The sequence below is a fragment of the Lonchura striata genome, chromosome 7 (genome assembly GCF_050655825.1).
Source record: "Lonchura striata isolate lonStrDom1 chromosome 7, ASM5065582v1, whole genome shotgun sequence".
NCBI lineage: Eukaryota > Metazoa > Chordata > Aves > Passeriformes > Estrildidae > Lonchura > Lonchura striata.
Genome location: NC_140709.1, coordinates 2315111 through 2329403, shown reverse-complemented (window position 1 = coordinate 2329403; position 14293 = coordinate 2315111). Strand labels below are relative to the sequence as shown.

Here is a 14293-nt window from a genome sequence, read left to right as displayed (position 1 = left end):
CATCATTATTTACAGATTTGCAGGATTTAAAACGCTTGGGTGACATGTCTGCCCTGTTCTTTACGATTCAGCCTCTCCGTTGCAGGCATGTGGTTTCATTAGTTGGTGATTGATCTTTTGTGCATTCAGAAGTGCAGATTTTGGTCCATTTATTCTTGATGAATATTCTGGAACTGTTTCTGTATGAGTATCTCGGAGATTTATATCTACTCGCAGCGTTTCACAAATCAGCAGCTCATTTCTCTCACTTGGAGATTCCAGCTGTGAAAGAATTAGGTTCTTTTCTGTAGCATGTTTATGTTACAAATGTTTATCATTTACTCTAAATGAAACCTGAAGAAGAAAATGGTGTGGGTTTGTTTTTGAACTCATGTGAGAGAGCGCTCGTTGTTAACCAGAAGCAGGAAAGTGTCCTTTCGGGAGTTCAGAAACTGAGCAGGGGACACTTGTTTTTTTCCTGTTGAGTAAGACTCGTATTTGCTAATGCTAATGAATTGTTTTGACTGGAAAGGGAGAAAGTTGCAGAATAGATAAGCCCTGGGTTTGTTTCTTACCACATAACTGTGTTTTTATTTGAATGCCTATTACTGGCGATTGCTGAGTTGCACATTGTGAGGGGAAATCCTGCTTGGTAATGAGGCACATTCACACGGGAGGCTCTGGGAAGTGAATTCACCTGAGGTGTGAGGAAGCTGAAAATGCGATGGTAATGGGTGATCCCGGGATTGCCTGGTCAGAGCTATCTGAGCCTTCATCTCAGTGCTTGTTTGCACATCCGTTCATTTACACTGCAGCTTGGCACGGCATCACAGGCCTGAGGGTAGAGAGCAAAAGTGCAGGAATGGCAACTTAAGGACGTGCTTTGGCACTGCAGAAATGCTGACACCGTACCCGTGGGAAGGGACTTTCCTTCCCAGCCCTTCAGGGATCACCTCGGGATGAGCCTTCTCTCATCATTGAATACAACGTTCACTTCTGGAAGTACTTAACTTGATTTTTTTTTTCCTTAGTGCATTCAATTTCTTGTGTGATGCTGGAACTTGAAGTGCTCATCATCGGGCTTTGAGGTGTCCTGGAGCTGGTGATGCTCCTGGAACAGCTTTTTCATTCTCTTTTCAAAGCAGGAAGCTTTTAGCTTTGCACAAGTCCTGGTTTTGCTGTTAAACTGTATCAGCAGAAATATCCATAATGAATATTTCCCTCTGCTACAGGGAACTGGGAGACTATAAAATGTGTGAGGATTTACTTAAGCTGCTGCTCAGAAGTAGCTGCCTGGTGCTGGCTGATGCACTCAGGTGTGGGTTTAAAAACACAAGTACACATAAATCTCTGCCCACATGGACAGAACCTGCTCTTAACTGGATGTTTGTGTGTGGGCTGTGCACTCATAACCTGTGGTTGAACCCTCGAAGTTCCTACAAACGAGAGGCTTTGTAGAACAAAGAAGCCCAGACAGCAGTGAGAAAAACTGGAGGCCAACAGAGGATAACTTCAGCTCCAACCATGCAAATATTCTGTAAAACAGAAATCCCTTGGAAAGACTGCATGGGAATCTAGTGAGAAACTCCAAGGATTGTATTTCCATGCAAAACCAGCTGAAATGAAGAGCATGCTTTGCTTAGGAAAGGAATTGGGTTTGTTTGACTAAAATCAGCCGGGTTATCTGCTGGGGAAATAAAATTCCCAGGGTGAGTTATTCCTCAGTTAGATTAAACACCTGTATTTATTTACTTACTTGGGGAGTATTTGGAGGTTGCTGAGATTACTGAAGTATGTTTGGCATTAGGCAGCGAAATGCTGGGCTGTGATTTTTATTTACAGAGTTTTGAACTTCAGTTTTGTTTGAGATCTTTCCCTGCCTTCATCTCCTGTACTTTGCTCCCTCCCTCTGAGTCCCGTTGCCCTGTGCAGTGATGTTCCTCCCAAGTGCACATTTCAGTTCTATTTCCCGGCATTATTTCAGTTTTCTGGTCCTTTATCCTTGCTGTGCTGTCACCTGCACAATCTCCGGGCCGTGTTTAATGTCCCGTTTGATAGCGGTGAATCAGAATTAACCTCGATCAGCTGAGCTCTGGAGAGCTCTCAAACTGAGGAGCTCCGCGTTTAATTTGTTGTGGCTGAAGTTAAACACCACCAAGATTTGCTCTTAGGTCTCCACCTCACGAGCAGTTTATTAGGATTTATCACATTAACACCTATCAGCAAACCCGTCACAAGTGCTTGGGATATCTGCTTAGCCCGGGACAAATGTCATTGATCTCCGAGTGTGCTTTTAAGCTGGAGCTGAGCCAGAGGAGCCCACCTGCAGGTAGAGGGGCCACTCTGCTTTTTGGGGTGTTGCTAAAGGGCGCTGACAGCCAGCGTGGGACCGAGTATCGTCCTTCCTTTGGGGGTAGGGATGTGAGGTGAGATGGGCTCAGCCCTGTCCCGGCATGGTTTAGATAAAGCCGCGCTCTTGCCGCAGGCGGGCTCAGCGGGCAGGGCTGCCCGGCGGCTCGGGGTGCCCGCGGCCCTGGAGCAGCGCAGGGACAGCCGGTCATTGAGTCACCCTCGGGTCATTATGCGGGAACTTTCCCTGGTGGAAGGGCTGCTCGGCAGGAGGGGGAATTCCATGACAAAAGCTTAGGAGAGCGCTTGGGACGAGCTGAATGGCTCAGCTCCGGGGTGTCTCAAACGCAGCGAGCACTCCTTCCTTTTCCTTCAATTTGAGGAAGCCTTGGAAAGAAATCGCTCGGGTTTCCTTGGATTTACAGAGTGCCAGACTTCACAGTGCTCCTGCTTGGCAAAACTGAGCAGGAAGCAGCTTGGTACAATTTCTGTTTTGACTGAAACCAGTTGAAATGTCCTGCTTGAACAATTTGGATCAACAGACGTTAAATCTGCTTATAGTAACCTCTGTTCTTAATTATTTTTCACGAGAAAGATCATTTTGACTGATGCTAGATGTTCAAAAGGTTATTTGTAACTTTTTTTGCCAACAAGGCTAATAAACAATGCCTTGTTTATGCCATAGCATATTTATAATTCCAACACTTCATCTTGGGTAAATAACTCATTTAATATTTACATAAACCTTGGGTCTCCTAAAAGCCAGTGGAGGTGAAGATCAATCGTAGAACTGAAGTTTCTATAACAAGTAGAGAAGAATGGAACTAGAACTGAATTCCTGTATGTAAAAGGGTGTAAGAGGTAGGAAAAATAATTTTGTGAGACTAAAAGTATTATCAGTATGGATTGTCATAATTTTGAGAGTATTGTTGACTAGTTCCGAGTCAAAGTAATAAAGTATTTGAGAAGATACTATTTAAAAGCTTTGATTTTTGATCCATTTTGCTAATTCCTACTTGTTAATGTATAATAATCACAGTGTAGTGGGGCTGAAATGGATTAAAATACTCTCCCTGTCCATGACAGGTGAAGTGCTGTAAATGTGAGGGAGCAGAAATTTGCAGAAAAAAAGTCTGACTTCTTAATTTCCATGATTTCCTTTGTATAATTCTAATTGGAATTGATTATTTTCTAATTGTGATTAATACATTTCCACCTCTGGTCTCTCAAATTCTGGGTGTTCAGCTCTCCCCCATTGGCAAAATAGTTCAGTGTGGGACGTCTTTGTGCCATCTTCATTTGGAGATTTGCTCAGCTTCTCTTGGTGGCTCTCCCCTGTTGGTGATGCCATTTCCCATCAGATTTCTGTATCAGTGAATTTCTGTGTTGGTGATGCCGTTTTCCATCAGATTTCCATATCAGTGAATTTCTCTGTGTTGGTGATGCCATTTCCCCATCAGATTTCCCTATCAGTGAATTTCTGTGTTGGTGATGCCATTTTCCCATCAGATTTCCATATCAGTGAATTTCTGTGTTGGTGATGCCATTTTCCATCAGATTTCTGTATCAGTGAATTTCTCTGTGTTGGTGATGCCATTTCCCATCACAATTCCCTATCAGTGAATTTCTCTGTGTTGGTGATGCCATTTCCCATCACATTTCTGTATCAGTGAATTTCTGTGTTGGTGATGCCATTTCCCATCACATTTCTGTATCAGTGAATTTCTGTGTTGGTGATGCCATTTTCCCATCAGATTTCTGTATCAGTGAATTTCTGTGTTGGTGATGCCATTTCCCATCACAATTCCCTATCAGTGAATTTCTCTGTGTTGGTGATGCCATTTCCCATCACATTTCTGTATCAGTGAATTTCTCTGTGTTGGTGATGCCATTTCCCCATCAGATTTCCCTATCAGTGAATTTCTGTGTTGGTGATGCCATTTCCCATCACATTTCCCTATCAGTGAATTTCTGTGTTGGTGATGCCATTTCCCATCACATTTCTGTATCAGTGAATTTCTGTGTTGGTGATGCCGTTTCCCATCACATTTCCCTATCAGTGAATTTCTGTGTTGGTGATGCCATTTCCCATCACATTTCTGTATCAGTGAATTTCTGTGTTGGCGATGCCATTTCCCATCACATTTCCCTATCAGTGAATTTCTGTGTTGGTGATGCCGTTTCCCATCACATTTCCCTATCAGTGAATTTCTGTGTTGGTGATGCCATTTCCCATCACATTTCTGTATCAGTGAATTTCTGTGTTGGTGATGCCATTTCCCATCACATTTCTGTATCAGTGAATTTCTGTGTTGGTGATGCCGTTTCCCATCACATTTCCCTATCAGTGAATTTCTGTGTTGGTGATGCCGTTTCCCATCACATTTCCCTATCAGTGAGCTCCTCTCTGCTCCTGTCCCCCGGGACACACGGAGCACTTCAGCCACGGATCACTTCTCAGCCAGCAGAAACAAACTCCTTTCCTCCCCCTTTCTGGAGTTGTCGTTTGCTGTTGTTTACATTGGAATTTATAATTTGTTTTTCTCAGCTTTGTGCCGTTTTTCTGGCTGCAGCTCACACTTGGTGGATCTTAGACCAGTGTGTGTTGCATAAAACAAACTGTTTCTACTCTGAAGCATCCCGGTGATGTCGGATTCCCTGTGCCAGACTTGGATGTAAACAAACCACTCTGTCTGCAGTGGTATCCTGAGACTGGAGAATTAAGGGAGGTGCTGATACTAAAAAAAGAAAAAAAAAAAAAGGTTTCTTGAGTTAAAGGTATTTGGTTTAAAATGGAATTTTGTAGTTATTTTTTAATAATTTTGATTTCTATCAATTACTATATGTGCGTTTTAATTTCTCTAACCTTTTCCTAAATTGTCCAAGCTGTAGAACCAATCTTGACATTGTTTTTAATTATAACATGAAGGATTTCTGTGTGGTTCCTCAGGTGTCCAGCCCTCCATGTAGCATCACTTTGGCGATGAAAACACCATTTGTTTAAAAACTCTGTAAAATCCAAATTCCCTGCTGTAGGTGTGTGTGCTCAGTTAAATAAAAACTGAGGATAAAATCAGGGTATGATGTGCCCCACAGGAACAGAGTGCAGAGGAGAGGGAGAGGTGCTGTGGTCTCCTGGCAGCTCCTGCTGGAGAATTTCCAGCTCTCCCTCCTGGTGGCTCTCCAAGGAGCGTTCTGTGACTCACAGGCACGTGGAGGTGTTGGTGAGAGCAGCCAGCAGCACACAGACTTTGGGTTCCCTGGATGAAATTGGGTTGGCTCCTTGCTGGGGAGTCTCGGCCTTTAAAAATGCATCGTGGGGTTCATGACATGGAAAATGAGAGAATATTTCTCTAGGTCAGGGCCTTGCCGTCCTGCTTGGACTGGGATAATCAAGATTCCTAACAGAATCATTTTTTACCTTGGGAGTGATACCAGTGTGTCCCAGGGAGCTCTTTGGACTACATGTTACATTATTTGTAACAATATTCTCATAAAACTATTTTTGGAAGAAAAATCCCACTCCTCAGTAAATACAACTTTTTCTTCTAGTACCTAAGCAACTTTTCCAAAAGGATTTTTTAATAATTAAATTTATTGTTATAACAATAATTTGATTTCTAATAATTAATTTATAGTCATATTTTGATAGATTGGGAACCTGGGTAAATAATTGTATCTTTAAAATACAGAGTTTTAGTTGCTGTGAGGTTTTTGATGTTTCATAGCCAGTGACAGTTGTGTGTCCATATGTTCATAGATGGTGAGTAATCATTATTTACAGGGATGAGAGATTGCTCATGGTCTCAGACATGGTGCACTTGGGGTGATATTTGGGATATCTCCCAGTTGATTCCTGTCCAATTTGACATGGAATGCTTGAAATGGCATTGCTTCCTTTTTCAGAATTAAAGTTATTTAAAGAAACGTTTATTCCTTTTCTCTTGGCTGCTGCAGAAAGAAACACACCAATGGTTGTGACGTGTGCTCGTGTCACTGTCCCTGTCCTTGCTCAGGCTCTGTGGGCTGGCTGCCACCCTCGTGTCCTGAAGGGCTTCACCGGGACCCCAGAGGGAGAAGAAATTCCTGGGCATTGTTTGGTACAGTCTGGAGCTTTCCTCTTTCAGCCTCACACCTCCTCTCTGGGGACATCTTCACCTGGACAGGAGGTGTCACCCAGGGGTGCTGAGGGGTCACCCAGGGGTGCTGAGGGGTCACCCAGGGGTGCTGAGGTGTCACCCAGGGGTGCTGAGGTGTCACCCAGGGGTGCTGAGGGGTCACCCAGGGGTGCTGAGGGGTCACCCAGGGCTGCAGGGCTCGGGAGTGTTGGGGGCTCTTTCTTGGCTCGATCCAACATCCATAGATGCCTTCAGGGGCTGGGCTGTAATCCCGGGATTTGGGTGTGAAGTAGTCCCAGGTTGGTTTGGCTTTGGTGCTGCCTTGGGAAGTTGCAGTTGTTAAAAACTGGGAAAGGGAAGAAAGAGATGGGAAACTCAGGGAATCCCAGCCTGGTTTGGGTTGGAAGGGACTCAAATCCCATCCAGTGCCACCGCTGCCATGGCAGGGACACCTCCCACTGTCCCAGGCTGCTCCAAGCTGGCCTTGGGCACTGCCAGGGATCCAGGGGCAGCCCCAGCTGCTCTGGGCACATGTGCCAGGGCTGCCCACCCTCACAAGTGGAATTTCACCCATTCCAGGGACCTGTGTGAATTGTTAGGATGGTGCAGCCCCATTGGAGTCACTTTCCCCTGCCTCCCTCCCCTCACTGAGTCAGTAAGAGCAGCCAACCCGTAGGACATTTTTTTGGCCCATAGACACAGTTCAGCAGCCTGGAAGACAAGTGTGGGGCAGGTGGTTCTTGTGATTATTTGTTTTTTTAAGAAAGGGTGGGGGATATCATGTTGGAAAAGCTTGATATGGCCAAAAGTGAAACTGAGAAGTGATTCCACGAGCCCTTGTGGTTGTGGGTTTCCTCCAGCTTCCTTGCACCGAGTGTTGGAACCTCCTTAGGGAAACTGAGTGCAGTTGTCCTCGAAAGCCTTTGTTTGGTGTGTTGGTTTCCACTCAATATTTGGATTTTTGTGGTTTTCCCAGTGCCTTGCATTACTTGTTAATTAATCCAGTGTTCTAAAGGGACACTCTATGCAAGAGGAAACAGCTCTGATTCCTGATTAGATTAAGTCTTTATCAAATCAGTAGAAAAATGCATGTTATCAACTTTGCTAATGACTGAAGTGCTTGTTTTTCAAAATAAATTGGAAATGAAGCAGTGGGTTTCAGCTCTCAAGGGTGGGAATTCTTGTGGTGCACACGCTGATTTCCTGCTCTGTGGGTGACTCCTTGTTTCACTTGTCCTCTACATCCCAGAGCAGAGGGAGGGGAAGAGGGGGAAGCAGCTCTGTAGGATTGAAAGGGTTAACTCCACAAGAAAACAAAAGCTGCTGCTTGAGTTTACACTTCTGCTCTTGGGAATCTTATCTAAAAAAAGTGTTTGTGTGCAGAGAGGGAGGAGATGGGGCTGAGGCTTTCCAAGGCAGGGAGGCTTCTGACCAAATTAGCTTTTGAGCTTTCTGACACTTTTTTTCTGGAAGTGCTGTCAAGAGGTGTTACTCGCTGTGCTGGAGACTTTGCAAGATGAGTCTGCACATTCCCACTGCAATTCTCTACTTTCTGAATCTCAATATTAAAGATAAAAATGTCCTTTAAAAAAAAAATTGCCCAATTTGAATGGAATGTTTAACAAGTGAAATATTTAGTACATTTGAATTGTTTTCTTAGTTTTAATTCTGTTCTTGGCGCAGGTAGGTTGGAAGGCTGACTCCAGATTGGCCTAGAAATAGCTTGAGTAGGAAAAATTAACAAATTTGTTGATAAATTGACAAATTTGTTGATAAATTCACTTTTCCATCCTACTTGTATGGAGAGCTATGGGGTTAAAGCAGTGAAACAACCTAAGGAGGTGTAGCTTTGCTTATGTGGTGTAAGGAATGAAGATGGGAAAAGGTTAATTTAGTCCTAAAGCTTTGTTGCCTAGGGGTTTGTATCCAATATGGAATTGCTCCCTGGAGTTTGGCATTTAAGATGAACTTTTCAGTGTGAAGTTTTTAAAGCCATGGGCATCTCCAACCATGCTCAACCAAAAAACTTGCAGTTATTCAAAGTTTGATAAACTCTGTTTCTCGGAGATTACCTGGGGGTGGCAGGAGGGGACTTAAAGATTAAGGAAAACCCAGCCTGGTCTGTAGGGTCCAGGAGCTCTGGTTTGTGGGATAAAAGGAATTAGGAGCAGTTTGGGGCATCCCTGCTCATGGCAGGGGCTGGAAGGAGATGATTTCAACCCAAGCTCTTCTGTGATTCCATGATACTGGTAAAAAATATGTAAAAAGTACCATTCAGTATTGATCACCGTTTGCCTTACAGCTTGACAAAAATAACTTCAGGGTAAGAGGATCAATACCTGATTATTACTGATGTTTGCCTCTGTTTTGTCGTGAAGAAACTCCCAGCTAGGAAGTTGAGAGGGAACATGAAATCTGTGAGGCTTCAGGGATGAAGGGAATGGCAGTGAAGGTACCTTGCCCTCAGCTGGACACGGAGCCTGGCTCTGAATGTCTGCAACCAAAACTGAGTATTTTAGGTACCAGGATGGCAGGAATTTTTGGGGTTTTTTTCCTCCTGAGGAGCAATGGAAGCAAGGATTGTGGCATTTCAGAGGAATTCAGAGAGCAGCTCTGGTTTAATGTGTAAATGTGCTCAGGCAACAGTGTTACACACACTAAACATTTATATCTCTCTAATGCTGCTGGTTGAAGAAATAGCCCAGTCTAAGCTGTGTTTGTTTGAAATTTTGTCTTCATACTGGAGAGAAAGGTCTGGATGTGCTTTTTAAGGATTAATGGGTAATCACTCTTTGTCAGGGGTCCCTTTTTATTCCCATGGCAGCACGTTCTGTTTGCTGTCATCACTGGTTCTCTAATACTCCTTTATTTTGTGTAGGAACTTTGTATCTGTGCTACTGCAGAACAAAGTGTGAGCTTAAAATACTGTATGTCTTTCAAAACCATCAGAGGAAAGTGAAAACTAGACCAAAAGTTGTGCTGGTGATAAATCTATCTGTAAAAACACTACTTCAGGGTTAATTAATCCATTTAATTGACCCAACTTTTCTTTAAAGATCTTCATGGTTTGTTTAAACCACCAGAATTGTTTCAGGGGTTCAAGTTTCAGTTTTCCTGTACTTGATGCTCAGCAGAAAGATTTGAGGTTTCCCCCCCTAATTTGAAAATTGACATAGCTTATCCATGTGTTTTGGAACTCTGCTGTTCGAGGAGTGACAGCAGCAGTGCTGAAAGCTGAAATCTCTGTTTGAAAGCTGTGCTCTGCTCCAAGGCTTTTTATAGTGAAATGAGTACTAACAGCTATTGTCAGCCTTCCTTGGGAGCTCCAGCCTGAATCCCTCATCTCAGTTACCCTTCAGTGGGCTGCAGAACCAAAAGGTGTTCTGAATTTTGGACAGATCAAGCCTTCCTTCCAGCAGCTCTGTGCTGTGGGCTGTTGGTACACAGCTCCAGGGACAGCAGTTGAAAGCAGCCCAGTAATGAAACCATCTCTGCGTAGTTGAATTGCTCAGCACTGCCAAGCTCTCCAAGACACATTTTAATGGTGGAGTGACAGATTTACTCAGTGTGGAGTAACGCAGGCAGATCACAGCAGCTATTGGATTGCATGCTTGTCTTAATTCTAATAGCACTCACTTGGGAGCCTGATTGATTTAATGTTGCTTCATCTGCTGCAGGAGATTCCCAAAGCTGCCCTGCTTTTGCAGGAATTGCATTATTTGTGTTTCTGTAAATCTTAACATTTCAAAGGGATCATTTATTAAGTATCATTTACATATTTTAAAAGGGTTTGCTTTCACTCCCCCTTTTTAAGAACACCGTTCTGTCGAGTTAAAGAGGAAGAAATCTTGTTCTTGAGAGAATTTCCAAGTGGGTAGCAGAGTGCATGAGTGCCAGACTGCCGTGTGTGCCAGGCTGCAGTGCCAGCCAGGCACTGGAATGCTGGCACCTTCCCATTGCTGGTGTTGATCCTGGCCTCTTGGGAGTGTTAACTGTGGGGAGGGGCACCCTGGAAAGCCAGAGGGAGGAGCAGAGAGCAGCAAAGCCTTTTTTGTGTGTGTGTGTGTTTTTCCCTGCTCAAACAAGTGCTGTTCCCAGCACTGGGGTGTGTGGGCATGACTGGGGACAACCTGCAGCCCCTGGGACAGGCAAAGTAAGGTCCCATGGATCTGTGACAAAGCTGAGCTTGGATTTCCAGTTGATATTCTGCTCACCCTCCCTCCCCTCAAATCTGGGAGACTTTGGGGAAGAACAGAAAAAGCAGAATGAAACCGTCATTCCAGGTTCCACTCCTGGTTCCTTTGCTGGGAAACTGCACTTGGCTTGGTTTATACTGATTGGAGAACTTGGTAATTCACATTTCCCAGGGGCTGTGAGGATCTGAGATCTGTCCTGGTGAGGAATGGCACTCCCGTGGACACACAGAAGGCAGCCTTGGTGTCTTAACCTGAGACATTTTTTAGTGGTTTCAATTTAACATGAAAAGTCTTTCAGGAGGGAAGTTACAGCTTAGCTCTGACTCACAAAAGTAGATGGTTGTCACTGAGCTTACTAATAAATTAACTAATAAAATTATGTAGGGAAAAAAAAATCTTTGTGACCTGCTACATTTATTGTGATCTCTGTTTCACCTGAAGTGATTCTTTGGAATTTGTGACTTTTGTCCCATAAGAATAAAATGAAGGGATACCTGTTTGGGGAGTCCTTGCTTTTCAGGTGTTATTCTGTGAGAACTTTTCTTTCTGTTGCTCTTAACTTGCTAAACTTCTAACAGCAGGCCAGTAGGGATTGCTGGGTAGACAGGAATGATGAAAATCACAATTCTTTTGACTTTAAAGGCCTGATCTTGCAACCAATTTTCTTTCTGACGGGTTTGGGTGGGTATGGCTTTCCCCAGCCCTGATTTTCTGCTGAGGTTATTTTGTAAAGTTTGATTGTTTGTCTTTTTCCCAGTCTGGTGGAAGGTGGGAGCTGTGTCTGAGCAAAGGGTTCTCCTCATCTGTTTCTAGTTCATTCACTGCAGTTTTAAGATCCCCATCAGTTAGGAACCCTAAAAGATGGAGAACACACCTGGGACCAGGCATCCTGCTGGCCTCTAAAACCCAGCAAAGCCTCCTCTCTGTTATCCTGTAGGAAAACAGTGGGAGAAAAGGCTGGCTGTCTTTACATGCACTTTGTACAGATACTTAAATGAACTCTGTTGTTCTCCCCTTGCAGGAACATCATTTGCAACGGGCCATCTCAGCACAGCAAGTTTTCAGAGAAAAGAAGGAGAGCATGGTTATCCCAGTCCCTGAAGCAGAGAGCAATGTCAACTACTACAATCGTCTGTACAAAGGAGAGTTCAAGCAACCAAAGCAGTTCATCCACATCCAACGTGAGTTCCAGCACTGGGATTGTTGTGGGGTCTGTTCAGCCCCTCCTTATTTAACCTGAGGAAGCTTTTCTTGATGTCAGAGCTGCTACAGTGCTCAGAGATCCATTTCTAGATGTAAATTCCAGTATCTCCTCAAGTTCTGGAAGAATTGTGTGCCTGGTGAAGGTGGGGGTTCTGCTGCTGGCTCTGGCTCTGGCTCTGTGCTGTTGCTCTGTCCATGTGCAGCAGCTGCTGAGCCTCATCCTGGCTCTTGGGCCTCCAGTATTCTTGAGCCAGGCTCACTCTGGTGGTTTTGTCCTTCCTAGTCCTGGGAAGGGTAGCTGAAGCTGCCTGGCTGCCTCCTGGTGCTTACAGTGATGCAGGGGGCAGGAGAGAGGTTGTCCTGCTCACCTGTTAACTCCAAAATTCTCTCTAAGTGCAGATCCATAAACCAGAAAAGTTCTTGTGATGAACTCGGCCATTGTCCTGCTGCTCATAACAGAGTTCTGGCAGGGCAGCTGTGCTGCCACTGTGCTTCAGGCTGTTCTGGGTAACAGTCACTTCTCTCTGAGTTTGGCTAAAACTGAGCAATTCCATTTCAGCAGGGAACTCTGCGTTTTTTTTATAGATAAAACTAAATATTCTCCATGAACTTGGCTTATGTTTTACACAATCTCATTAATTTAAGCTTGTGGGCTGTGGATGATTTTCCCACTTCGTTTGGTTGATGTTCTGTTGACAAGTGACTCTCTTGCAGTTTAGTTGTTCCTTGGCACACAGTTCATGTTTGTCCTTTGCAGGATGTGGTTCAGGGGGTTAGTTGGGCACTTGGATTCCTCCCAGCTGTTACCTTTGATTCAATTATTGCATCATTTCTCACCAGCGTGGTGAAGTGTCCAATTTTTTCCATTTATTTACAAAATGAGTGAGTTTGGAAATAATGTACTCGGTGTTCTCTGTGATGCAATAGGGACCATAGAGGTGATGGAGAAAAATCAACTAAAAGGAATTGTTTCTCTCCTTAATAAAAGAAACAAACTTGGAAGCGAGGCAGGCTGAATGAACTGAAACCAAGCTGTGGTGGAGGAATGTATTTTATTCTGTTCTTTGTTGGACATGCCAGAAACACTGTGAATACTGTTAATAAACATGTCTAAAAATGTTAAATATATTATGCCAAAGTTTTCTTTGTCTTGCTGAGACTCACAGTCTTTCTGGACGAATTACAGAAGGTATTTGAGCTGAAGGTAAATACTAGATACTGCTCCAAGATAATTTTTCCCACATACTCTGGTTGGACTAGGTGAGTAGCCTTATGCTGCATAAACTGCTTAGAAATTCTGTTTAAATACTTAAAGCACAAATAGCAGCAATACCCACTTTGGCCAGGGAAGTTATGTAAACTGATAGAAAATGCCAGGAGGACACATACTATAATCCATACTTACTGGTGGGTATTTCTGGCAAATCATGCTTTGCTGGGATTCTGGTAGCCTAAGATTTTTATATTTTTTACATTTGTTTATTTAGATCAGTGGTTCCAAGCAGAGAAAATTTATTTGTAAAGCCTGGAATTTGTGAATAAGCAAAGTTCCAGGTGTTGGTCAACCTCAGTGGCACCTACACAGGTGATGCTGAGTTCAATGTAAAGAAAAAACCTTGAACTATTCTAATTATTCCAGCATGCTTCGTAATTTTCCAAGAATATTTGTAGCATCAGTAGCATGGAGATGCATTTTAAGTTATTGATAATTAGCAAAGAGATTAAGTTGGTTAACTTGGACCTAAATTAGAGCTAAGGGAATGGAAAATGAGTCAGAAACAATGAAACAATGTTCATTAAGTGGGGAATTAACTCCAGTCATCCTTGAAAGGAACTTTTTGGCAGGAAGTTTCTCTTTCATTTTCTGCGTGGGTGACCCTCAGTGTTTATCAATTTGCTGCCTTGGCTCAGGCCTGGTTGCTGCTGTTGGCACAAGAGGGTGGTGGCAGGGCTGTGGTTTGCTGGGGAGGGAAGGCACTGGAAGCACTGGTTTCAGTGGGAGCTCCACGAGTGTGCAACCACAGCCTCAATTTAGTTAGCTAAATGAAATGAGTTCATGTAGTGAAATTAAACCCAGCTCAGTGTAACTTCACTGAGAAACAAATTGCATTTGTATGAGTTGGGATAAACTGGGTCCTAGGGGAGCTCAAGTAAACAAAAAAATCAAATCCCTCTGGCAGGTACTGCTGGGAGTGGGTGGAGTGGCAGAGGGTGGCAACTGGATGTTGTGTTTGCAACAGCAGTGAGCAAACCAGCAAGTCCTGAGCATCCCTGGAGAAACTTCCCAGGTGGGATCACTGGGATGTTGTGTTTGCAACAGCAGTGAGCAAACCAGCAAGTCCTGAGCATCCCTGGAGAAACTTCCCAGGTGGGATCATTGGGATGTTGTGTTTGCAGCAAGTCCTGAGCATCCCTGGAGAAACTTCCCAGGTGGGATCACTGGGATGT

The 14293-nt window shown here is 43.9% G+C and overlaps 1 protein-coding gene across 2 annotated transcripts in view; it reads left to right on the top strand.

Annotated features, from left to right (window-relative positions):
- EPC2 (enhancer of polycomb 2) overlaps positions 1–14293 on the top strand; it is a 37455-nt gene that overhangs the window by 3544 nt on the left and 19618 nt on the right. For both annotated transcript variants that reach the window (XM_021535417.3, XM_021535418.3), the window contains exon 2: positions 11664–11823. In XM_021535417.3, the coding sequence (XP_021391092.2) occupies positions 11664–11823 (160 nt within the window). The remainder of the gene's footprint in view (positions 1–11663; positions 11824–14293) is intronic.